The 26,354-nt window shown below is 41.3% G+C and overlaps 1 protein-coding gene across 5 annotated transcripts in view; it reads right to left on the bottom strand.

Moving 5' to 3' along the window:
- The window catches only part of adam22 (ADAM metallopeptidase domain 22), a 76,828-nt gene that overhangs the window by 34,937 nt on the left and 15,537 nt on the right, over positions 1 to 26,354 (bottom strand). For all 5 annotated transcript variants that reach the window (XM_074653658.1, XM_074653660.1, XM_074653662.1 and 2 more), the window contains exons 4-6: positions 19,564 to 19,630; positions 11,581 to 11,663; positions 7,350 to 7,413 (exon numbers count right to left, since the gene is read on the bottom strand). In XM_074653658.1, coding sequence (XP_074509759.1) covers positions 7,350 to 7,413; positions 11,581 to 11,663; positions 19,564 to 19,630 — 214 coding nt within the window. The remainder of the gene's footprint in view (positions 1 to 7,349; positions 7,414 to 11,580; positions 11,664 to 19,563; positions 19,631 to 26,354) is intronic.

Here is a 26,354-nt window from a genome sequence, read left to right on the forward strand (position 1 = left end):
ATCTAAAAAATACAACCACAGCCTATAGACGCGGCAGGGAGTGTGGCGAGATGGAGATTAAGGGTCTAAACACAGATGGCTGTCATATGTCGTGCTACAAAGAGACGGGGGCGGAGCCTGCGTTGCCAGGGGAGATGGTACCTCAGACACAGACTACTGGCTCATGAATATAAAGCTGGGAGGGGTAACATGCTTTTCATATTCCCTCTGTCTGCATGTGTGAATGAACTGGTCCAGGTTTAGTAACATGAGGTTGGCTTGAGGCCACAGGGAGACCCCCCTCTTCTTTTAAATCCCATCAGCTCCAACTCGCACTGAGCTTCTCTCCCAGCTTGAGCTAGTATAAAAAAAAATCCTCCTCTTGGCACCTAACGCAAACCCCCCACCCTCAACACACCCTTTCCTTCACACTTCAACTCCCCACCCCCTCTTCCTCACTCATCCTCCCAGGTTTGGGAATATTTTACAGGAATATAGAAACGCTAACAGTCTAAAAATAAGAGATATTAAATTTGAAAGTGTTTTAAAACAGAGAAAATCCACAAATTCTCACATTTGAGAAGCTGGAATCAGAGTGTAATTTTTTTTTTTTTACAAACATTCATGGTGTCCAGAGGATGAATTTGAAAAGCTCAGGTCAAAAATCACTTTGTCCAATACACGTACAAAACTAACACTCCCGTCAGCCTCAGCCGTATTATGTGTTTAGTGCTGATTAGCAAATGTTATACAGTATGTACTACATACTAATCATCATAGTATAGGCTACTGTTTTAGCAGTTAGTATACAAATAAATGCAACTTAAACTTCACAAATAGGAAGCAAAATGTCTTTATCAAGATTGATTACTTATTTTTTATTCCCAAGATCTTTCTGAGGCTGTTTCACCACCATCCACAATTCATTTATAAGTACCATAGGCCTATATAGTTTTTTTCCAGCTATGAGCAATTCCTCCATTTCCTTTGTGTATATTGCATTGTGGGAGAATAGTGTCCATCCACAGCGCAGTTGATCAATTATTTAGTATTAGTAGATAGAAAGATAGATATTTATTAGTCCTTTCGGAAATTCCTCATGTGCCATACATCAGATCAATAAACAGACAATTATAATACCACCGACAGCCTCAACATGAGCCTACTTTAGACCTGTTCACCACATCATTAAAGTGCTCTATATAAGGGCTGCATGATTATGGCCAAAATGATAATCACGATTAATTTCTTCAATATTGTGTTCATGATTATTTTTCACGATTATTCTTTGATTTTAGCGACAGCATTTTTTTTTATTTCACTTTCACATTAAAATAAACAGAGCACTGTTTTCACTTCCATGCTGTACTACATTCCTGTTAATGTACAAATTAGAGCGGCACGATGATGGAAAAAAACTGACATTGCAATATTTTTTTTCTGCTATATACTGTATATTGCAATATGAAAACATACAGGAATATTCACCCTACCTCTTTGTTAGCTACTTTTTAAAGTTAAATGCTTCAATCTGGTGCACTTTGAGAGCAAAATTAGCAACATTAAGAGCTAGATAAACAATTTTATGCTTTCAATTGAATCAAAACACATTGGTTTTATAGATAATATCTATACCCAAAAGTGAAGCCAAAACATCTTGATCACCGGCTGCCGGCTGGCTGCTAGTTTAGGTAGCACTTGATTTGATATGCAGTAGAGTTTTCTATGAGCAGAACACGCATTTTAAACGTCAATACTGCAGACAATCACGTTCATTTAACTGTTGGAAGCCAAAATTGTGATTGCGATTAATATTCGATTAATTGTGCTGCCCTACTCTATATCATAAGGTGCAGCATCCTCACAAACAGAGGTTCAATCATTTTTGTTTCACACTTTGTTCAACAATGGGACAAGCTGCTTTATTGCTTGATAAATGACTTAAGCAATTAATCGTTTATAATGATCATACTGATTTGTCTTTGTCTTTTTTTAGCCTTCAAAGTTTAAATGTGCTGCAACACTGAACTCTTGGTCACTGCACCATCAACAAATCACAGCAGCACTGTACTTTGTCTCCGTCCTCACTGAAAGTGAATAGTCAGAGCTGTTGGGATGTAGCCACAGGGGCCCTCAGGTGCAGGTGGGGTTGGAAAGGTGTCCAAAAAAAACAAGAGGGCTAAACATATGGTGTTTGCTGCATATGCAAGTCAGCATCAAACATCCTCGCTCCAAGTTTTCTGCACGCACACGCTCACGCAGACACTTACACGATCAAGAAGTGCAAGATTTATCAGCCACGTAGCGCCCGGGTACATCACGTTCTTAGCTTGTGGACTTTAATTTTGCCGCTCTGCATTGCTCACAACTGTAGTCTACTTGATCACAACCCCATTTACAAAACACGAGAAGACACTTTAAAACAAGTTCAGCTGCATAAGTGACGAGAGCAGCTTGTTCAGGACACACTTAGCTAATGTCCTGCATAACTTTTTCTGCCTTGGCGGAAGAAGGGCAGATGGATTTACCATATGGCCGACAGGAGCCATGCCGACTCTATCTATCTCAACACACCCCATGACTCCTGCCATGTTGTTTTTTCACTTTCAACTAGATCATAACAGCCGGAATTAGTGGTGCATAACGGCACACAAAGCCTCTGCATTTAATGCTACTGACCAAAGTGGCTGTTTCAGATTATAAGGAGAACATGACTGAGCAAACAAGCTTTTAAAAAGGGCGAGCCCTCTCAAATCAACTCAAAAGCACAGAATGTTCTGTGTGTATGTGTGTGTGTGTGTGTGTGTGTGTGTGTGTGTGTGTGTGTGTGTGTGTGTGTGTGTGTGTGTGTGTGTGTGTGTGTGTTGATACACTGATACATGAGGAGCACTTAGGGTATTGCAGCAAACATCTGTGTGACAAAAATAAGAGGACAACTTGCAGACCAAGCAGACTGTCAAAGAGATACATAGACTGAGAGTGAAATAGAGAAAGAGATACACCGAGAGGAGCCCAGAGATGCAGAGGAGGGGGAGAGACAGTCACGGTGGACCGTCGCCCGCAGGGAGCAGACTTCCAGAGCTCAGTTTGCTGACAAACTGACAGCCATGGCTGGACTCGGGGACAGCGCTGTACCCGGCATTGTCATGCAGACAGGATTCTTCCAACTAAAATGCCAAAAGCAACACTTTGTGGCAATGGAGCTACGCGCCAAATATTTTCCAAAAACACAAACTACGATACAGGCAATTATGTTTTATATAATTTACGATAAGAAATGCATAGATCTTTGAGCCCAGTTGAGATCTGGTGTTTTACAACAAAATGGTGAAACTGTACTGTATGACACACTGGAAGAGGAAGGTAGGAGTAGTGGTAGTAGTAGTAGTAGTAGTAATAGTAGTAGTAGTAGTAGTAGTAGTAGTAGTAGTAGTAGTAGTAGTAATAGTAGTAGTAGTAGTAGTAGTAATAGTAGTAGTAGTAGTAGTAGTAGTAGTAGTAATAGTAGTAGTAGGAGTAGTAGTAGAAGTAGTGGAAGAGGCAGTAGGAGCAGCAGCAGGAGCAGCAGTAGCGGTAGTAGTAGTAGTAGTAGCAATAGTAGTAGTAGTAGTGGTAGAGGCAGTAAGACAGCAGGAGCAGCAGCAGGAGCAGCAGTAGTCATAGTAGTGGTAGTAGTAGTAGTAGTAGTAGTAGTAGTAATAGTAGTAGTAGTAGTAGTAGAAGTAGTGGTAGTAGTAGTAATAGTAGTATTAGCAGTAGTAGTAATAATAGTAGTAGTAGTAGTAGAAGTAGTGGTAGAGGCAGTAAGAGCAGCAGTAGTCATAGTAGTGGTAGTAGTAGTAGTAGTAGTAGTAGTAGTAATACTAGTAGTAGAAGTAGTAGTAGTAGTAGTAGTAGTAGTAGTAGTAGTAGAAGTAGTAGTAGTAGTAGAAGTAGTGGAAGAGGCAGTAGGAGCAGCAGTAGCAGTAGCGGTAGTAGTAGTAGTAGTAGTAATAGTAGTAGTAGTAGTAGTAGTAGTGGTAAAGGCAGTAAGACAGCAGGAGCAGCAGCAGGAGCAGCAGTAGTCATAGTAGTGGTAGTAGTAGTAGTAGTAGTAGTAGTAGTAGTAGTAGTAGTAGTAGTAGTAATAGTAGTAGTAGTAGTAGTAGAAGTAGTGGTAGTAGTAGTAATAGTAGTATTAGTAGTAGTAGTAGTAGTAGTAGTAGAAGTAGTGGTAGAGGCAGTAAGAGCAGCAGGAGCAGCAGTAGTCATAGTAGTGGTAGTAGTAGTAGTAGTAGTAGTAGTAGTAGAAGTAGTGGTAGTAGTAGTAGTAGTAGTAGTAGTAGTAGAAGTAGTGGTAGAGGCAGTAGGAACAGCAGCAGGAGCAGGAGCAGCAGTAGCAGTAGCGGTAGTAGTAGTAGTAGTAGTAGTAGTAGCAGTAGCGGTAGTAGTAGTAGTAGTAGTAGTAGTAGTAGTAGTAGTAGTAGTAGTAGTAGTAGTAGTAGTAGTAGTAGTAGTAATAATAGTAGTAGTAGTAGAAGTAGTGGTAGAGGCAGTAGGAACAGCAGCAGGAGCAGGAGCAGCAGTAGCAGTAGCGGTAGTAGTAGTAGTAGTAGTAGTAGTAGCAGTAGCGGTAGTAGTAGTAGTAGTAGTAGTGGTAGAGGCAGTAGGAGCAGCAGTAGCAGTAGCGGTAGTAGTAGTAGTAGTAGTAGCAGTAGCGGTAGTAGTAGTAGTAGTAGTAGTAGTAGTAGTAGTGGTAGAGGCAGTAGGAGCAGCAGTAGCAGTAGCGGTAGTAGTAGTAGTAGTAGTAGTAGTAGTAGTAGTAGTAGTAGTAGTAGCAGTAGCGGTAGTAGTAGTAGTAGTAGTAGTAGTGGTAGAGGCAGCAGGAGCAGCAGTAGCAGTAGCGGTGGTAGTAGTAGTAGTAGTAGTAGTAGCAGTAGCGGTAGTAGCGGTAGTAGTAGTAGTAGTAGTAGTAGTAGTAGTAGTAGTGGTAGAGGCAGTAGGAGCAGCAGTGGCAGTAGTAGTAGTAGTAGTAGCAGTAGCGGTAGTAGTAGTAGTAGTAGTAGTAGCAGTAGCGGTAGTAGTAGTAGTAGTAGTAGTAGTAGTGGTAGAGGCAGTAGGAGCAGCAGTAGCAGTAGCGGTAGTAGTAGCAGCAGCAGCCGGAATGCTGCATTCCCACAACTACGTTTCGAGGGAAACGTATTTTCTCCCGGATTACTGTTGCAGTTTTAAACAATTTTAAACACATGGTTAATGTTGTAAATTGAAACAAAACAAAACAACCAATGCAACAAAACTACTTAGTAAAGTTTAGTAAAAAAAAAAACATCATGGTTTGGCTTAAAATGACTACGACATTGAAACAAAACGAAACAAAAATGCAACACAACTACTTCGTTGCAACAAAAATAAGTGAACAGTGACTTTCAGTTTCACACGGGACACCAACAGCCGTCTCCGGGGGTAAAGTCCTGTGTGTGTTTCCATCCAAACGTAATTGAGATTGCAGTTTAGTTGTATGGGAAGGTAAAATTAGGGGACCGGGCTGATTTTGTACGTAACATCTGCAACTGAAAAGTAACTAAAGCTGTCAAATAAATGTTGTGGAGGATGAAGAAGTAAGAAAAATTTAGGCTTGTAGCTTTAAAAGCTTTTCATCTTTGTATATATGCTACCACAGGATGTCTTGCCGTATTTTTTATATTTGATATGCAGCAGTGTATTGGCCAGATGTTTGGCATGACAACTAGTGAAGAATCACTTCCAGTTTTTATGTGCATTTTATGTCACTGAGCCTGTGTGAATAACCAAAGAAAGACTCCCAAGATACTGTATCTCTGAAGACGAGTGCTGCAGTTAAGATCTCTCTCTCATCGCTTGAATAATTCAGTCTCTCCAGAAAACGCTGGAGAGGGCTGACGGAGGCAGAGAGGATACGAAGAAGAGGCCAGAAGAGGAGGGAGTCAAAGAAGAAGTGGAGGGGAGGAGAGAGACGTGACATAATGTGAAATAAGCATAGTGGGCTGAAGCACTGTTTCTCATTCCTTCTCTGTCTATCAAAATAAAATGTTACCTTAGAAACCATTACTTTGTCTTGTTTTACTGTTTCTCTGCAGAAGTTATAATGACAAACAATCTAATTACATTTAATTTGCACCGGCCTCCTTCTCATCCCTCTTTTCTCAGGTAACATTCCTCTTTTCACCCCTCTGTTGCTCTTCACATCTGTCCATCCACTTCATTTCCTCTACCCATTCTTTCAACACCGTTGGCACTAAAACTGTCATATGGGAATGAATCTCAAGCAGCTCTGTTTGCCAGGCTATCTTGTCTCCAGACGCACACTTCTTCTGGACGTTTTAATTAGAGCAGAATGGACAGACACACACACACACACACACACACACACACACACACGGACATACACACACACACACACACACACACACACACTCACAGTATCAGCAGCTTGTTCTTTCACTCTCATGCTCAAGGCGTCTTTGGACAATCTCAGATCTGAACTTTCGTTCCGAGCATAATGCTTGTAATTGTTATTATCTAATTGGCTGTAGGCTTTTCTGCTGTCTGCTGGCTTTGTAACCCAGCAAATCTCTCTGTCCTGAGACCAGCGGGCCGCACTCAACGGTTCGACGACTGGTGTGTGATCTGTAACTGATTCTGATTTTTGTCTCAGTCTCAACCTGTTTGAATCCTGTAATAACCAGGAAAACTATTCTCACCATTTAGCATGTGCTGCAGACACAGTCCTTAAGCACAGTATTTTCACGCCAGAGGTTCATTTTCCCCTAACCTGATACGCCAGATGGCTTGTTACACAGAACCATCCGAGAAGCCGTCATTGGAAATTGTTTGGAAAAGGGCAGGCACTTCAAAAAAAGACTCTGTCAATCAAACTCTTGCTGAAGCCAGTCGGAAGAAAACATCACCATCAATACCGTTCTTTGCTCTTTTTTCAATGAAGAAATACTCTCCAGTTCTGATATGCTGATACTGATTCTATCGCAGCATCTACACTAACCTCTTCAGGAGGTTGTTGTTTAGAACCAACAATCGCCTCTCCGTGTCACATCACACAACTATAAGCCACGCCCGTATAGCTGCAGTAGCTTCTCACAGTACGCTGATTGGTCCGTGATCTGGCTTGCTGGACACAAATGCATTACTTGAAGCCTGACACCCCTTCCTAACATACAGCAAGTGAGCAAACTAGGCGTAGAAAATGATGTAACAATATCTGACCATGGAAAATTCAACCATGCTGAGAGGCAGCTGGACATGAAACGATGGAAGAAAGGAAAATTGATAAACCCTGAGAGGGGAGGCATCACCAGCTCCTACAGAGTACACACATTTCCGTGTAGAGTACTTACATTGCTGCTGCCCTGTCCTCCAGGTTCAATCATGTAGGTGTGATTGCCATCGAAAAACATCCCACTGAAAGAGAGAGAGAGAGAGAGAGAGGAGGGCACATCAACACCAGTCGCTGTTGTTTTATTCATCACTAAATGAAATAATGCATCTGAATTCAACTCCTCCTCAACCATCAGCGTGATGGACGAGCCATTTCAGCGCTTGCCCAGAGGGGTTTTATTGTATTCTTATCTTTTGTCAGAATAATAACTGTAGTGCACTCCTATGAGGTGCAATTTTGGACAGAATCCTCTGCTGTATTCCTGCTCTATTTGGCACATGTACGGCTTAGGAGGGGTGGAGGGTAATGTGAAACAAAAGGTCATCCAATCATCTCAGAGATTCCCCCAACACAGCATAACTTAAAGGTCACCGAAGGATTTTATCTCTGGAACAGTAACTAAGAGTTTGAACTGCCTGACCAATGACAACTTAGAAAATCAGTGCAAATCATGATGGTCCTCTCTAACATTTCACTTCACATGCACTTAAAAACTCTAAATACATTCATCACATGAAGGTATGAGAGAGGCCACAACAAACACACGTCATTCTGACCAAGCAATCGTTTTAAACAGTCAGGGATCAATTTGTCATTTAGCAGCTGGTTGAAGGTCTCCTTGCGTCCGCCCGCCAGCGTGTGCGCATGTGCACAGAAATGGACGTCATCCAGTAATTAAGTTTATCTGAAGCTTTTAGAAGATTGGTCGGGTCAAACTGTAAAGTCGTGAGGGTAAACACTGCAGGAACACGCAATTCGTCTTCTCTGCCAACTGTCTCTGCCTTTCTTTCTATCTCTTTCTGGCCCTCAACACACAGAAATCACCTTCAACATTGGTCCAACATTGCACTTACAGCAGATTACACACACAGAAAAAAGAAAGTAAACACCGATCAAAGTGTATATTACTGTATACCCCCTTTGTTCTGTTTGTGTTTCCCTGTATTGTTTTGTTTGTCCATTCAATATTTTTTGTCATTGTGAAATTGAAAACTGTAAATATATCTTAAATAAAGAAAGTGTATTTGGGTAAATCAGTATAGAGTAGAATGTAACATGTAACCTTTATTGTAAGTTCACAAAAGAAACATGTGATGCTGATTTCAACTGTGTTTTCTGAACTTTAAAAGGACCTGAAAACCTACTTTCTCAATCAAACTCTTCAAAACTGACATATAAGGATGTTTTTTTCCATACTTTACCTTTGATTGTAGCTTATTTAGTCATGAATTTCAATGTTATAGACTAGAGAAATACTTCTATAATCAATATTTTTTGATAATAACAATGTATCAAATGACAATGTGAAAGGGATCGCTTGTAGTGATAAACCTACAGAGATTTATCACCTGAATCTGCAGCTCTCCTCGGCTTTACGGAGCTTTATAATGAGTTTCAGCTCAACTTTTCTGTTTTGGTTCACTCTCACACTTTAAAGCTAAGCTACACTACATCATTTTGCACTAGTGGTTGTTCTGAATTAAAAGCAGATTTTAACAGTCTCTAAATTTTAACTTTTATGGGAAATCATGTAATGTTCAGGCTGGTCATTTCTTAATCAGTAGGAGGTTTTGCATTTCAGTCACAGATGTAGAACACGGAGGATGCGCTAAATATGAACATGAGTCAATGGTTAACTGTCTGCCGAAAGCACTATCCTGCTGTATGCTGTTAATACCCTATTGTATTGCAGGGTAAAGTTTCTGAGTGTGTGTGTGTGTGTGTGTGTGTGTGTGTGTGTGTGTGTAAGAGACAGAGAGAGAGAAAGACGAGAGAGCAGGATGTATATTATGATAAATACCTGACTCAGCAAAAGGGAAATACTCTGCCTCTAATGTCTAACCCCTCGACACCACTGTGCACTCCCTTATCTCCCTCACTCTCACTGTCTCTCTCTCACCCACGTACACACACACACACACACACACACACACACACACACACACACAAAAGAAAATGAGTGCACGCAGGGCATACTATGGGTGTGTCTCTGTCTCCTTTATAATGTCAGCTTGTGTATTTCTTTCCACATTTAAAAAAATAATCAGGAATAAAAAAAAAAAAACTTGAGATTTCAAATAAATCTTACTTCCATTAAAAATATACTACAACTTCTAATATTACTGCAACATATAATAAAAATACAGGCATGACAGAAATATTATAACATGCTACACTAATGTTTGGACTAATTTAAAGTCAGGAATCAAAATTGTCTTTCTAGAAATAACAGATCACATCCTATTCTGTCATATATACAGTGTATAGACTGTATATATATATTTATATTTATATATATATATATATATATATGAGACTGTACTGCATGTGCAACACATTCACCTTGTTTGGGTTTGATTAATTCACGGCCTTCTTTTCATTATTTTGTGTGTTCACTTCTGCCGCTACATAATTTGCTGTGTTGACACATTTTCCAACATGTTGCCACAATCACATGAAATATGCAAACGTGATTATAAGCCTGAGCTTTGTTTAGCTTCTTCAGCAACTATCAATCTGATTCGCCCACTCGCCTTATTAATTAGATGAATTTATTTCTCTGCACTGATTATTTGGTTTATTTAGCCTGACGTTGTGTTGAAGGGAGATATGTTGGACTGAATCAAGCATTAATGAGGCGTAATGGATCGAGAATGATTAGTAATGTTTTCAGAAACAACTGTAAGAGATTATTAGATTTAATAGTTTATACTGTCAACAATGTGCAGATGTGAACGGTGTTTTAGCAAAATACTTCATAAAGCTTAGATTGCTCTTTGCACCTCAAACCTTAACTTTGCAGCCAAAAACAGACTATTAGAAAGTTGTTCTACCACACACTCCTCTATTTTCTTAGAAAAATCACTTATTATCACAATATGAAAATGTCCAGTCATTACAACCAAGGTTATAATAGGTTCAAATTTTTAGTTAGTTTTTATTTTATTCTAGTTTTCACTTTTCAATTTAATTTTAGTTAGTTAGTTTTTATACATTTAGTTTTACATTAGTTTTAGTTTGTTTTTGTTACACACAGGTATAATGTCTCACATGTATGAAGCTACATAACAAATGCATGGTTGGAGAACTGTGTAGGAATGGCCATAATGTTAAATGTTGAATCTTTGTGCTACTTTAGTGAAGCAATAGCGGCATCGCGCCAGAAAGTCCGTTCAATTTCTGTGATTCAATGTCACGAGAGTTGACAGAAATTACGCTGTCTCCTTTTTTGGGGTAGTGATGCACGAGAGCTAAAAAAAATAAAACTGAAATGCATTTATGTTTGTATTCATTTTTAACCAGCCACATCATTCCAGTTTAGATTACGTTTTTCTTAGTTTTTATTTAGTTTCAGTTTACTAACAATATTTATCACTGCTTATTTTCATTTTAGTTTCAGTTTTAGTTTACTATAATAACCTGGATAACACCCAACAAATCAAAATAAAACACACCATGAATATGAGGAGCTTTGTTTTCCTTACTTGTTTACAGATAGCAATAGTACTATTAACGCTTTCTTTATTTTTTGCAATTACTTTTTAAGACATATAAATAATTAATATTTTAATGTAATTAAAAAACAGCAGGGTATATATATAATATACCATATAGTATATAGTGTGTTAGATGTCTGAAGTTTGGCCAACGCAGTGTGTTTTTTTCATCTTGTGTTCACAGTCTTGGCAAAACACTGTTTCTCTTTCAGGAAATGTGTGGAAGCAACTGTGAAAAACTGTAATACATGCGCATGTTTTACACCTGATTATTCACGGGTGTCTTTTTATGCAAGTGTTGTATTGACATTCAGTACCACAATACATTTTTGCCTCTCTTCTCTTCGTATATACAGTACCTACACACACACATATACTAACTCCTATACAGTGTACATGCATTCCTCCCAGCAGGCCTTGTTTCTGACCCGTCTCTCAGCTTCAGAGCACAAACTTCTAAAAATACCACCGCTAGGAGGAGAAGAGAAGACGTCTGAGCAGCACCTGTCTCTGTGAATGATAACCTGTGCAACGAAAAATGCAGAGAGACAGAGAAGGGCCGGCTAAAACTAATTACTTTGGCCTAATGGATAAATGGGAGCGTGGCCGAGGACCTGGACACACAGAGGCAGCGATGTTGGCTGAAAAACACACACATGCACACGTATAAAGTCACAGAATATTTGTACTTACTGCAATCCGTGACAGGTTGAGACGGCCACGAAGGAGCGAGGGACGTCTCTGACCTTGCCCTGATAGTAGCAGTGCTCTCCACCCTGTGAGCAAAACACAAACACTCACAGATTAAAATCATTCCTCCTAAAATGCATCATACACTCAAACAGAGAGCGAACTATCCTACTCGCTGCTTTCATTACCACGTTCCATCAGGAAATGAGTTCAGAGCGATCAATCACACAGAATTAATTTGCTAACAAGCACAAGTATGATCTAGTGTAGATATGTGCGTGTACTGTATCTTTATGTGTTTGTGTGGTACTTTGCACTTTGAGCTTAACACATTCACATCCAGCCATCTGTGTGTTAACCGCTCTGTGACTTCTCTGTCCTCCATCCCAACTTCTACCCACAATAGGAAGCCACAGCAGCAGCCGCCAGTAAAAGTTTTTCCATCTCGGTCTCAACTCGCCGTCGACCACTCATACTCTGTCTGTCTATATGCGTGTATGCATTTCTTCTCCTCTCTGCGAGCGTAAACACACATTTATTTTCTATAGACGTGTATGATGTCTAAGTGTCTAAGTGCTCTGCAGGCCATCTCTTCCTGGTCCATTTCTCGCTGCCTAACAGCCATTAGGCAGGAAGCCCGTCTCCCTGAGGAAACGCAGCTTTTATCAGTGGATCAATTCCTGCTCTACAGTCTGATGCTGCGCACAGCAACGCACCGCTACGTCCACTTCTACCTCCAGATCTCTCCGTGGACTTCATCCCGGACGTGCCCGTCTTATGGGTTTGTGTGAGGATTTTGTTTGGTTTGTTAAACTACATGACCAAAAGTATGTGAGAACTTGAACTACAGGCATTATGATGACATTTTCCACAAGTTGTTTGGAACAGGAAGTTGCTCCCATTGAGCCATAAGAGCCTTAAAGTGATGTTGTGTAATAAGGCCTGGTTTGCAGTTGGTGTTTCAATGTATCCCAAAAATGTTGGGTTTGATGTCAGGGCTCTGTGCACGCCAGCCAAACACAGGAAAACTTTTTCATGGACAAATTGAATTGTCATGCTAAAACAGTAAAGTGCCTTCTCCAAACTGCTGCCATAAAGTTGGAAGCACACAACGTGTCTAAATGTTATTATTACACAGCTATGTTGAATACTCAACTCTGATTGGTCAATCACGGCGTTCTATGGTCTGTTATTTTTTTATAGCAGACCGTTGTTATGTATATCAGACCGTTGCTATGGGCGCAGTTCTGATGTTGGACTCTGGTGGACCATTTTTGTGTAAAATTATTGATTTCATAGGTAATTAGCTGTGTAATAAGCGGGATAATGTAAAGCTAGCGGGTCATTGGTGTGAAAGAATCCCCTTCAGGGCGATGAGAGACCTCTCCACTCCCTGTCAGGGTGCGGCATTAGTCGATCGACAGAAAATTAATCGCAAACTATTTTAATAATCGATTAATCGTTAAAGTAATTTTTCATGAAGAAATGGTAGAAAATGCTGTTTTCAGCCTCTCAAATATGGAGATTTCCTGCTTTTCTCTGTTTTATATATGGTTTTGGACTGACGAAACAAGACATTTAAAGAAAAAAAATTTATTCGCTCAATCTTAAAAATAATCAATATTGATACATTACATCTTATTTGGAATCTTCACTAAGAAGTTGCTAGACAAACAGTGGAAACCCCAGGAAGTTACTGTGTTGAAACGTCCTCCCAGTCCTGCACTTTGTTTTTGTGTGGAGTAAACAAAACAGGCGGGTTTGTTTACTTGTGAGCAGATGTTTCCCTGTGTTTATATTCTTGGTGCTAAACTGAGCAAAGCATCTCTGTGGCTTTATATTTACCGTGCAGACAACTCTCAGCAAGAGAATGAAAAAGTGTATTTCACAAAATGCCAAACTATTCCTTTAAGATTCCCCCTAATTAAAGAGATTAAAGAGCTATTTGAGGTTTACAGGAATTGGAATTTTGCTGCATTCACATGGAAACACAGATAACACCTTCTGGGCGGCACGGGAAAAACAAATAGTCTGATGAAATGGCAGGACAGCAAAACAAAAAAAACGTATGACGATGTGTTGCTATGGTGATGGAATAAAATATATTAAATGAAATTATTTTGTGTCTGCTATTTTATGTAATTATTGCACATAGCTATAAAATGCAGTTTTTCTCTATTGTAAGCTTAAACAACTTTCTTCGGTGTGAGGGAGCTACGTAACATCCGGTTGTAAATTCTGTCGAGGAGGACGGCAAAAAGTATTATTATATTAGTTAAATATTTTAACTTTGGTCGACAATACTGTCTATACCGTTGCCGGTATTCTCTGCTGGCCTCACCTAATTTCGCTGTCCTGCTCTCGTCCACTAAAATGACATCCGGTTTGCCGTCTGCCTGATTCCATGTGAATGCAGCATTACACACTTTACAGTTTGTGCTTAGAGAGCTAATGTAGTAAAAAGAGGTCCTCATAAATGTACAGTAATACAAATGTGTGATGAACTCATCATTATTGGAGTGAAATTGCATCAGTCATGCTGAGATTTTTGTTGTTGTTTTTCTCTTAGGCCCAATATGTCACTCTTAGCTATAATTTGTCTCTATATTTCCACATCCAAGCTGGCCAGAACTGACAATTAAGACCGAAGCGTTAAGAGATAACAGCAGTGCATTACTGGTAAGAGAGGGAAGATGGATTGAATATACTGACAGAGAATTGAAACATATGAGTGGGCTGCAACAAAAGAAGTTGTATAAGTTAGGTGGATGAACCTAAATGGAGCTACAGATGAAGAGAGAGAGAGGTTGGGTAAAGAGACGTAGAGCGAGTGTGAGATGAAGAGACAGTGAGGGGCTATTTATAAGTGGTGCTGTGCTCTACTATCCCAGCGTCTCTCCTCCTCCCCCTGTCGCCCTGAACCTTCTGCTCCACTTCTCATCAAAGCAAGAAACACCCAAAACCCAGCGCCGTGGGTACATCCTCACTGTGTGTGTGTGTGTGTGTGTGTGTGTGTGTGTGTGTGTGTGTGTGTGTTTTATCTATGATCTCCTTAGACACCTATAAGAGTAATTAATCATCTAATCTGGACAACACAATGCACAATGAAAAGGTTGAGGTCAGACAGTTGGTAAAACAAGTAGGACACTCTGCCCTCTGAATGTCAGTGAAAGTTTAGCAATTAGATAATGAAGAGGGATAAAGACATACACAAATATATATCTTATTTCACTATTCATGAGACAGAAAGTGGAGTTTATTTGTGCATGTAATCACGCTTGATGTACCACTTTAATACATGGGCTGCAGGACAATGAAACAATAAACATGTTTCAGCTTTCAGAGGTTTTATCATACTATTTAAAAAAGTACTGATTTAATCCATCAATGCTTTTGTTAACATCTCTGGGTGTATCAGGTCATTGTGAGCACTGCTGAAGATTAATGAGCAGAACTGCTGATGGGAGTTTCGTTATATCCTGCAGAGATGTAATCTGTCCAGTATGGAGAGTTTTAAACAGTTTATGGTGTTTATAAAGGTTCATTCTAACTTCTTTTCACTGTCTGATACTTGCTTGGTTATATTGTTTGATTAAAATTGTTAAGACAAAGGGTTGTGATCAATTTCTCTATATTTATATTTACTATATTTAACTTTTCTATGTATAATGCTATGCTATACTACGACTAGTTTAAAAAAACATCTAAAAACCCACTTCTTTAAGTTGGCTTTTCTATAACTCTAACTATAATAATTTCCTTTAAAGGGACTATTTGTAACTTTCAGAAATGCTTGTTAACTGCGACACCTGTGGCCTTGAAATCAACGAAAGTCAGTGTCGAGATCGCGCTGGCTCGCTCTAAATAGACATGGACGAGCATCGTCACAGTGAGGCGACAACACATCAGCTAAAAGCACAATATCACTCTATATTTCAACTGCTTGGCAGTAATGTTAGCTGACCAGACAAAGGTCTCTCCATGAATCACTGCTGATCCCAGTGTTGGTTTTTCCTGCCTCAGCGCAGGCTCAGGCAGCGGGGCTCCTCAACGAGTTACGTTATCGCCTCCCGACCGCAGCCGGCAGCCGCAGGGAGACACCGGCACCCGGTCGGTAACGAGACGACAACGTAACAAGTGGAGGAGCCCCGTCACTTCACAAGACACGGAAAACCTCTGTTGGTCTGGAGGAGCTGCAGCATTTATTTCTGCAAAACGTCCCCTGTGCATTCACTAGATATTCTCAGAGCTAAACTAACTCTTCTGCAGTGTGAAGTGAGCGCGCATTCACGTATAGTAGAGGTGGAGCGAGTATGCCAGCACGCGCGCTCTGTCTGAGTGAAGGTAAGCAGGCAGCGGAGACGAGGCTCCGGCCACACGCGAGCGCGCATGTGTGGCGACCCGCTACATTTATACACTTAAAAAGTTACAAACAGTCCCTTTAAGTCCAGGGGTTAACCTGTGTGGTAACTGGTTGCAGTATGCTTTCCCCTTCTTTTTTTTTCCTGTATGCGCTTGGTAGTGTATTTTATAGATGTTTTTGTAAAGCACTTATGCAGCTGTGTTTAAAAAGGTCATCATTACATTTCTGCTTGAGCAGCTGTTAGATTGTAGTACGGTTTGTTTTCATCAGTCATCACAGAATTTTACTTTAAACTACCATTCACACATACAAACATACACCTTGTCTATTGTTGTTGTTTATGTCTGTTTTTATTTTTGCATTATTATTATTTTTGTATTATTATTATGTATTATTATTATTATTATTATTATTATTTTAATATGGGGATTATCTTATTATACCTGATTTTGTTTGTCTGTTTGTTTCCCTAACAAAAAAAGGAGAAAAATGTTTTCCTGTACTTATGTATATAAAATGTTGTTTTTTATGTGAAAACTAATAAACAAAGTGGGAAAAGGTGATATATATATATATAAAGTTTTATTACTTACTATAATGTTTTTCATCTGTTTTCACTCATCACTTTTTAATAGTGTTGGAACTACGGAGCAAATTAGCTGTTATGCTAACCCCTGCACATTTACATTTTTGAAATGTCTGTGCTGAATAATGTGCATTGTACCCTGCAAATAAACAATTATAAACAAAAATGTTGCATCAAGGTGATGACGTATCTTGATTTCTCAAGCATTTCATTTGGTGAATTGGCCAAAAACAGGCACTACTGTCCTGCATTCATTACAATAAACTCTAACTGTGGACAGAAAGTAAGTAAGAACTGCTACCACGTTTAGCAGTACGGTGTGTACTACCTGTATTGCCTATGTACTACATGAGCAGAGATGATTCTGAGGTGGACCTGTTAGAACAGATGCTGTGTTACAATGACCTTTGACCTCTACAGTGAGCAGAGAAACAAAAAGCAGCTTGTCTCATATTAACCTTCCTGAACAGCAGCCGTTAATAAAAAAGCAAAGTGCCTCTTGTTCTTTCCACTATTTAAAACAGAAAGCATGACATCAGAGTTTGCAGACAGTACATTCTGGAGATTCATCTACAAGGTGAATTAATTACGAGTGACTATATCACACAATATGTGGTGTAATAGTTTGGATCATTCTCTGTAAAGTATCTAATATCTCACTAATCTTCTGCTTAGCTGGATAAGTCCTTAACATTATAATCCCCCCACTTATGTGATATAACATGACGGCTCAGTGGGTGTCCTGTAACTGAAGTCCAGATTTCAGAGGATTATCACAGCAATCTTAATTTCATGTCAGTTAAAGGTTTCGGCCACTTTGGTCCTCTGAATCTAAGCTGAATGAAGACTGGGTAGCAGGATGAGCTGTGATTTCTGTGTGTGTGTGCAAAGTAAAACATTGATTAACCAATAAAAGGCTCAGGGAGGGAGAAGAACCTGTGCGGTCTGCAGGAAATTACAGCCGTACAACTCACAGCTGGGAACAAATCTTCAGTGGAGCCGATTCAGCATCACGGCGTGGTCTATCTTAGTAAACTTAACCCTGCTACGTTATACACCTGGTACTAACGTGTGATCTGTATAACGATACTAGGAAATAAGGGTTCTTGTTTTCTCAATTCTGCCCGCATTGTGATTGAATCTCTATATGCATATTAGGCAGGTAGAACTGGTGGACTTGTCAACAAACATAGTGCATCCCAGGTCAGTGGAAGTGATGCAGCTGTATGGGCTCTACTTATTCAGCCCGGTCGCATGAAAAGGATGTATGAATGACGAGATAATTCACAAGACATTTGGCACGCAATAAGAACACCTTTCATGTTTTTGGCGTGTCATTTGTACGCCATGTAGTCTGTACTGACTGCAATGTAAACGCATCCAATTAATATGCTACGCTCAGAGCTAGTGATGTAGAATAAAAAGTGAGAAAGACTGCTTATGGCGGGCGGGAGGGGAGGTGGATGGATCCAACAAACACAGGACTTTCAACGAGGAGACTGATGTTCGAGACCAGTTTTGTTTTGTAAGTGACGTTAGTGACCTTAGTGACCTTAGTGACGTTAGTGACCTTAGTGACGTTAGTGACCTTAGTGACGTGTTTTTTGAGACATTTGTGACATGTTTTGAGTACTTCTGTGACGTTGTTTCTGTACGTATTTTACTCAGTTACTTACTTATTTTAAGCACAACCATGATGTTATTCCTAAACCTAACTAAGTGGTTTTGTTGCTTAACTGCGGACTTCACCGTAGTTTGTTGCGTGGGGTACAAATGACATGTGAAAAGCGGCGTACAAATGAAATGCAGAAAGCCTAAAAGGTGTCCTCATGACACGCAGAATGTCCTTGTAATGTCGTGCTATTTACAGTACACGCATTCCCATGAGATTGGGATGACTTATTTTACCTTTCCAAACAGCTACAGGCTTTGCTGGGTTTGCTTGAGATAGCAGGAAAAGGCGGAATTATAGCAGGTGACTTTTCAACTTGTTAGAGAGATATTTATCTTAAAGGGCGTTTACATATTATCTCCTTATAAAGTTTTCGTTCCTAACATGTTAGCAAACAGTACTCAGAAAATGAGTAACATCAGCATTCACTTGGAGTTGTGTTTCTGTCCACCTAAAAAATGTCATTCCAATATCCTCCCTCCTTTTAGCTCTGTTTTCGGTCTCCACTAACCAAATATGGCTCTTAAGACCACACATGATCAAAAATCGCTCTGCGCTGGCTCTGCGATTTTTTTCCTATGTGGAGAGCAGCGCCGCCCGACTATAGACGGAAATGCTACCCTTGGCGTGGCGCACCGCACAAAATTGCCACTGAGCACTGCGCTCAAAGTTCAAATTATTTCAACTTTGACGGTCGTGTCTAGAAGGTAACCTGCCAAGTTGTGAAACTCCGGCGAAATGGCTAAGGTTAGGCATTGACCTCGAATGGTTAAGATCAGGATAGGTCGTTGGGTTTTCGCATGTTTCCGCAACTTGGGGGTTAACATCTAAACATGACAAACTTTGACCTTGGTTGCAGTTGACCTTTCAAAGTGCAACTAATGAGATAATAGCTTCAGTTGTTGTTGCCTAGAAACAGTGAATGGCATTCCTTGCTCACTTTTTGATGACATATTATATATGTCTGCGCTGAGCTTAGCCTCTGCAAGGCTCTGAGTCTGCACCCTACCTTGCGGTGAGTGAAGGCAGGTTTAAGCTGCTAAATGTTCCAGTATGTTTGTTCACCAGCTATTTGCTAACTTTGTCTGTCTGCTGTTTCGTACTGAGCAGGTAATGTACAGTCTGTTTAAATCACCTCCAGGTGTGGTTTGCCTGATCCAGTAGCATTTTGAATGCAATGTGTTCTGCATGCATTTACAGGTCGTGTTAAATGCTTTAATCTTTATCCACATAACCAGATACAAATTGCATCGTGGTAATTACCAGGCGTAATCATAAAAACACTGAAGCTTTCATTCTAACTGCGAATAGTCTAATAAAGAAAGTGTGAGTGAGCATGAGGGGAGATGATTTGCAGAATCTTACATTGGTGACGACAGTCTTCCCTTTTTCTGACAAATGCCTCTCCACGTAGCCTGAAGACAGCAGATCACTGGGAACAGAGAGGAAAGAAAAAAGAGAATTAAAGTTAGAAAATGTGTGATTTTTCATTCAAGTGTCACTCAGATATGCAGGCGAGCTTGTATTTTATAGGATGATTGTATTCAGGCTTTGCAGCACGGTGCTTCAGAGCATCAGCCCGGCTAATTATGACCAGCGTACGGGGACAAGGCTATTTCCAGCACACAAACTCACACAAACACAATTATACAAATCCAGCCTTCTAGAAAATGTCTAGTGTGTGCGCGTGTGTGTGTGTGTGTGTGACTATCCAAGGAATGAAGGACAAGTGAAGGTCAGTAAGTAGTGAAAGAAGTGACACAGGCAGAATGGGAAAGAGGCAGGAAATAAATTGAGAGAGCAAGGAAGAGAAAGAGTGGCATAAATAAGAGGAAATCAGTCTCTGTATGCTTTCTCAGCAGAGCTGGACCCAAGAATCCCAACGGAGGCACACACTGCAGGCCCAATCTGAGACAGAGATGTATGAGCTATAGTGCACATAAAGCCACACACACACACACACACACACACACACACACACACACACACACACACACACACACACACACACACACACACACACACACACACACACACACACACACACACACACACACACACACACACACACACACACACACACACACACACAGGAATGCGGTATATGAACGAGGATTTGTCCCTTCTTCAGCCTTTTTAAAAAAATATATTATACAGTTAAAGGGTTTTAGCCTCTTAACTCACAATTAGATGACCTGAGCATGGACACACACACACACACACACACACATAAACACAAAGCAGTGTAGAAGTGGGCTTTTATTTCTCTATATTTACATTCAGTGAGCGGTGCCAGAGCCAACAGTAATCTGAGGCTTGTATACACACAAATACAAAGACACACACACACACACACACACACACACACAATGCAAATGCTAAGAACAAATAAAATCCAACCTTGCACCAGAAGACAGCAGTATAAAAATCAAACAGTACGATCAGCATAACAAACTCCTTCTATCAGATTCAACTTTAGTATACATTTGCTGAATCAGCGGCCTTGAAATACTTTCCGAAACAACTAAATCAATGGCAAGACTGTTTATCAGTCAGCGTCCAGGAATTGACATAAAAATGTGCAAACGAAACAGTATGCGCTATGCGGTGTATCTGAACAGCCCACTAGCCGCACTGAACCAGAGAGCCATCAATCAACTCCAACGTTCTGTCAACATCCAGACATCGACGAGTAGGTGGGATGAATTTTCACCTTGTTCACTCACCAAACAAACCGCCAGCCTCTTTTTCAGTGTCACATAAGCAGTTTGAGGTTACAATGACGGATGGAAAATGCGATGTCACTGCATTAATTAAAGGTGCTAAATTCAAAATTCCGAGCGTTAATATAGCAGCAAACAACTTAAGTAGTCGGGAGATGTATGTCGGTCCAAGTGTGTTTGCCCCACTGGCTAGCTAATTGCCGCTGCTCTGCACTACGCTCGCTGATAACGCTGTCCCGACCCACAGCGTTGTCACAGAAGCGTAACGCCCACCCTCCGGTTCCCCCCCAGCTAAACACTGTTAGCTCTGTTAAAGGGACTATTTGTAACTTTCAGAAATGCTTCTTAACAGCGACACCTGTGGCCGTGAAATCAACAAAAGTCAGCGTCGGGCTCGCGCTTGCTCGCTCTAAATATACCTGAACGAGCATCGCTCAAAACAGTGAGGCGACACACGTCAGCTAAAACCACAATATCACTCTATATTTCAGCTGCTTGGCAGTAATGTTAGCTGACCAGACGAAGGTCTCTCCATGAACATGATTTAGATCTGATCCTAGTGTTGGCTTTTACTGCCTCAGCGCAGGGTGATGCAGCGGGGCTCTGCAGCGTGTCTCCCTGCTCTCTCCGCCCGCAGCCGGAGGGAGCAGGGAGACACCGGCACCCGGTCGGTAACGAGACGATAACGTTACTAGCTGAGGAGCTCCGTCACTTCACAAGACACGGGAAACCTCTGTTGGTCTGGAGGAGCTGCAGCAGTTATTTCTGCAAAACGTCCACTGAATATTCACTAGATATTCTCAGAGCTAAACTAACTGTTCTGCAGTGAGGAGTGAGCGCGCGTTCACGTCTAGAGGTGGAGCGAGCTGAGAAAGCGCGCGCTCTCTGAGTGAAGGCAGGCAGGCAGAGGAGGAGAGGCAGCGGCCACACGCGAACGCGCATATGCGAGCGCGCATGTGTGGCGACCCGCTACATTTATACGCTTAAAAAGTTACAAACAGTCCCTTTAAGCCGTCGCCATATTGAGAGCCGTGTGGAGGCAATAGATATGTTCTGAATTTCGTGTTAAGCACCTTTAAGATATGAAAAAATAAATAAAATTGGAGAAACATTAGAACATTACTATACAGCTAAAAACTGCTGTCCCGAATACCATTGTTTGGGCTTCGAAGCTTCGGTGAAAACTATTTGAAGGTATTCAAAGCTTCGCGGCACTGCGCGGCAGCGCGGCACAGCGTGGCACAGCGCAGCAGGCTGACATGTTCTTATGTCTGTCTGTCTCCATAGACAAAACACAACGATTTTGTTATCTTTGGACAGAGCCAGGCTAGCTGTTCACCCGTTTCCAGTCTTCATGCTATGCTAAGCTAACCAGCTGCTTGCTGTGGCTTCATATTTTGCATACAGACATGAGAGTTGGATCAATCTTCCCATCAAACTCTCTGCAAGAAAGCACATTTTTTATATCAGATTTTTTTATATCCACCATTTCAAAAACAGTGATATGTTTGACAAAAGGACAGACTGTTGAAAGCAAAGAAAAATCAGTTACTGTAATGAGTCATCGTTGATGGTAGGAAATTGTTTTGCTTTTGAAGACAGACACATCATGTGTTTTTCAAATATTATCTGAGCTTTCTGTCAGGAAGTAAAAGTTTTCCAAAGATGATACACCGTATATTATTCAAATGAACCCCCTGACATCAGCGTGCACACACACACGCACAGGAGGCTGCTTTCTAAGTTGACTAATGGGCAGTTTGCTACAGTAATAAAAAACATGCAGGCAAAGAGGAGAGAGAGAGAGGGAGGGAAAATGGAAAGAGGGAGAGAACGGCTGTCAAGGGGGGAATAATGAGACAGAGGAAAGGAAAGAGACGACGAAAGTTAAAAGAAGGAAGCGCAAGGTGTGAATAAAGAGATCAAGACCCTAACACATATCCCATCATACACTGCCATTAAGCTCTCTCCTGGGGCAAAACCCTGTATGTGTAAAACAGGCAACCCCCATTGTACAGACTTCACACCTCAGACTTCCGTCAACATCCTTCAAATTAAAGGCGCCGCGACTCTTGAGACGCAAGTGACATTTTATCAGCATTTTGCATCAAAAAGAACCGCCGTCAAAATATTCACACGCTCCTGTGATGAAGACGTTCGCTGTGTGCATGAGAGTCCCTAGGTCACAGGCGCGCGCTGTTGGCCTTTGTTCTGCTGGGATGTGTGCTTAAGATTCAGAGCTTGTGATCTTTATCCAACCCCACGCTGAGCCCAGACAGGGGGAGCAAGCGAGGAGCATACTGAGGCAGCAAGGCAGACGCACGGGCCTCTAATGGAGGACGCCGATAACAGATTTCAGCTTTCGTCATTACGGGATTTAAATAATTTATTTGACAGACAAAGACGCAAACTCAGCGTCGACCCCATCCCCCACACAAATGTAGAGACACACAGCCCTCCCTCTTTGTGTTAACATGCGTACTCACATATGTATAAATGTATAACCGAGCGCTTTGCCTCTTTGTAGCTTCATGACTGAATGAAAGGGATGCAAACAGACTGACTCTTATGCGCTGTTTGCATGTGATCCATCTCTCTGTGGACATAAATGCTGCAAACTTCCAACATAAATGATGATCAGAGGGAGGCGGTTTGTAAAACGAAGCTGAAGATTTCATAAACAAGAGTAAACAGAAAAAAGGGATGGGGGAATCAGAAGCAGTTCATAAATGTAATAAATTATCACATCATTACACCATTCAAGAGCTTATGTAACAGATTTATGGTGGCACAAGTGGTCTATGTCTCATGTCAGACATATTTGTGTGGCATCTGGCCTAAAGGTGCCAGACCAGATGTGTGTGCTGCAACACAAGACGGAGGGAACCAGCACCCACATCTCCTGCTCATTCAGTGCCTGTTACTCTCATTATCTCAGCTCATTGTTTTTCTAAATAGTCTGCTCGTCCTCCGTTGTACCGGAGGAGAATTTTCTTGGCTCCGTCGCCGCGGCAACATCTGTTTGAGAGCTGCCGTCCAGCTGTCAATCAGGCCTGGAAGAGATTTCAGAGGTGGATCCGCAGACGCTCCACTTTCAGCTGAAAACATTTCATAGCCAATCTAGAGCAGCTATTTACATAGTAATCACATCCCTCTCTCGCTTTCTTTACACTTTAACGTCAGTCAGCCCACCCACACAAATCTAAGAGCACTGACGTCTGCTTCAGCTGGGAAAATGTTGCTCTGAAAAGACTTATTCAACTTTATTAAGTGGGTCTTTAGGAGGTGAGAACTGACTGAAGCAGTGAGAAAAAACGAGCGCACTGAGTCCGTCTGGCTGTCAGTCACGTCAAAAACTTCAAACTTCCCTTTTAAAGCATTTCGTTGCGAGTTGCTGTGGGCGAAGACGTCTGCTGTGGCAACCCGTGTTCGATCTCCTGAGGTGAATCATGCACACAAACACTGGCACACACCAACCAAGTTTCCATGTGGTCTAAAATTCCTCTCACGATCTGTGTCGCCAAGCACCGCGGTGACACTCGGATGAAAAACAGCACATAAAGGACAGATTGGCAGGACTAATGTTTGTTTGTGTGTGTGTGTGTGTGTGTGTGTGTGTGTGTGTGTGTGTGTGTGTGTGTGTGTGTGTGAGCGGATTGGCACAAGTGTTGGGGTAGCAGGCTTTTCATTGCTTTCACGCAGGCCAATCTAGCTGCTTTCAAAGACTCTTCTTAATACACCCAAAACACCCAAACATAAGCACAAGTTTAAAAAAAATGAAGCAAATTTAATAAGATGCGTCCGTACGTTACGTCCATACACATCTGCGTACAAGCACTGTAGTCATCAAATGGACTTCTGCTCCATATATGGATTTCTTTCCATTTAACCCGGTAATAAAAAGGGCACCGGCGCACAAAGGACTGAACATGTGCTGTGTCAGGCGTCCGTAATGAGGATGGGGGGAGTGCTGAGGAAAGAGCCGGGAGAAGTGCACCAGAGAAAACATGAGGGGGGGGGGGTTGCAGCAAGATGGAAAGGTGGATAAGGGAAATAAAGATGTGAAAAGGAGAGAAAAGAGGGGGGTGGAGGTTTCTCTTTGGGGAAAGCTGCAGCTGCTTTCACCTGCCTATACCACCACCCCCTTCTCTAGCCTCAGCCTCCCTCCCACTGAGGCCTCATTAAAGGTCTCCAGGCTATAATTCATTCACTCTCCAATCACTTATCAGACATGCAATTCCACCGGCACACTCACTGGGATCCCTCCTCTTATTGCACAGGGAATACTGACGCTCACAAACAAGAAATGTTGATGCTAAATAGAACAACAACAAAAAAAGAGGAAGAATGAATCAGAAAGCGTATGCTCCCGCTCTTCGGGTCTATATAGCACGCATCATACAAGCTAAATAGAGTTGACTCCTGAATTATGCAGTGGCCGGGGATGTTGTGTGCACGAAGGAGAACATGCAGATCTATATCTGTGACAACATGTGAATTGTTATCAAACTCCACGCCATGTAAACAGGGTCAACAGATACAGACTTTTGGAGCCCTGTACACTTGGGACCAAGTAATCATGACTTGTTTACTTTTTTATGTTCAGCTGATAAGATTATTCTGTTTTATGCCCTAACATCATTATGTGTGTGTTTGTGGGTAAATTTGGTCTCCATCTATCCACTGACTCCATCAGACTTTGTTACAGCGGTTAAATAGTTAATCTGCTGACAGTAAATTATCATTTCGATTGATTTTTATTCAGCATGACAGAGGAAAGGGAGTAATCTACAAGAGACAATAGTCTTTAGAGAGGCATTAGTATCTTTTCCTGCTGAGAGAACAACAGTGTTTCCTTCTGTCCCCGTCCTCAGCGAGAGTTGGCTCCTGGATCTCTCTTTGTCTCCACTAATCCTCCACACTGAGTCGAGACGGCTCGACAGAAAAGAGAGGGGGGAACGGAGGGGGAGTAAATAAAAGAATATAAGGAGATGGGAAGAAGGAAGCTGGAGATGGAGCATGAAAGAGAAGACCAGTAATTCAACGCTTGACATCCTGCAAAGTCTACACACACATACCCTTCACATTTTGAAGGATGGTGATGTCACCACTTTGGTCCAGACTGAAATATCTGTATTTATGGATTGCCATGAAATTTTTTGCGGACATTCATTGTGCCCAGATGATGAACCCTAATGACTTTGGTGATCCCCTGACTTTACCTCTGACACCACCACAAGGTTTGCAATTGTGGTTTTGAGTGAAATGTCTCAGCAGCTATTGGATGGTTTGCCAAAAAACTGTTTCTGGTTGCTATTGTTTTTCCTCCTGTTCGTACTGGCCCTGGAGAGATCCCATCCTGACACAATCACACATGTAAGTGATGGTGGACAAAATCCACAATCCTCATTCTGGACAAAAAAATATTCTAAA

This window comes from Sebastes fasciatus, chromosome 12, assembly GCF_043250625.1.
Source record: "Sebastes fasciatus isolate fSebFas1 chromosome 12, fSebFas1.pri, whole genome shotgun sequence".
NCBI classification, from domain to species: domain Eukaryota; kingdom Metazoa; phylum Chordata; class Actinopteri; order Perciformes; family Sebastidae; genus Sebastes; species Sebastes fasciatus.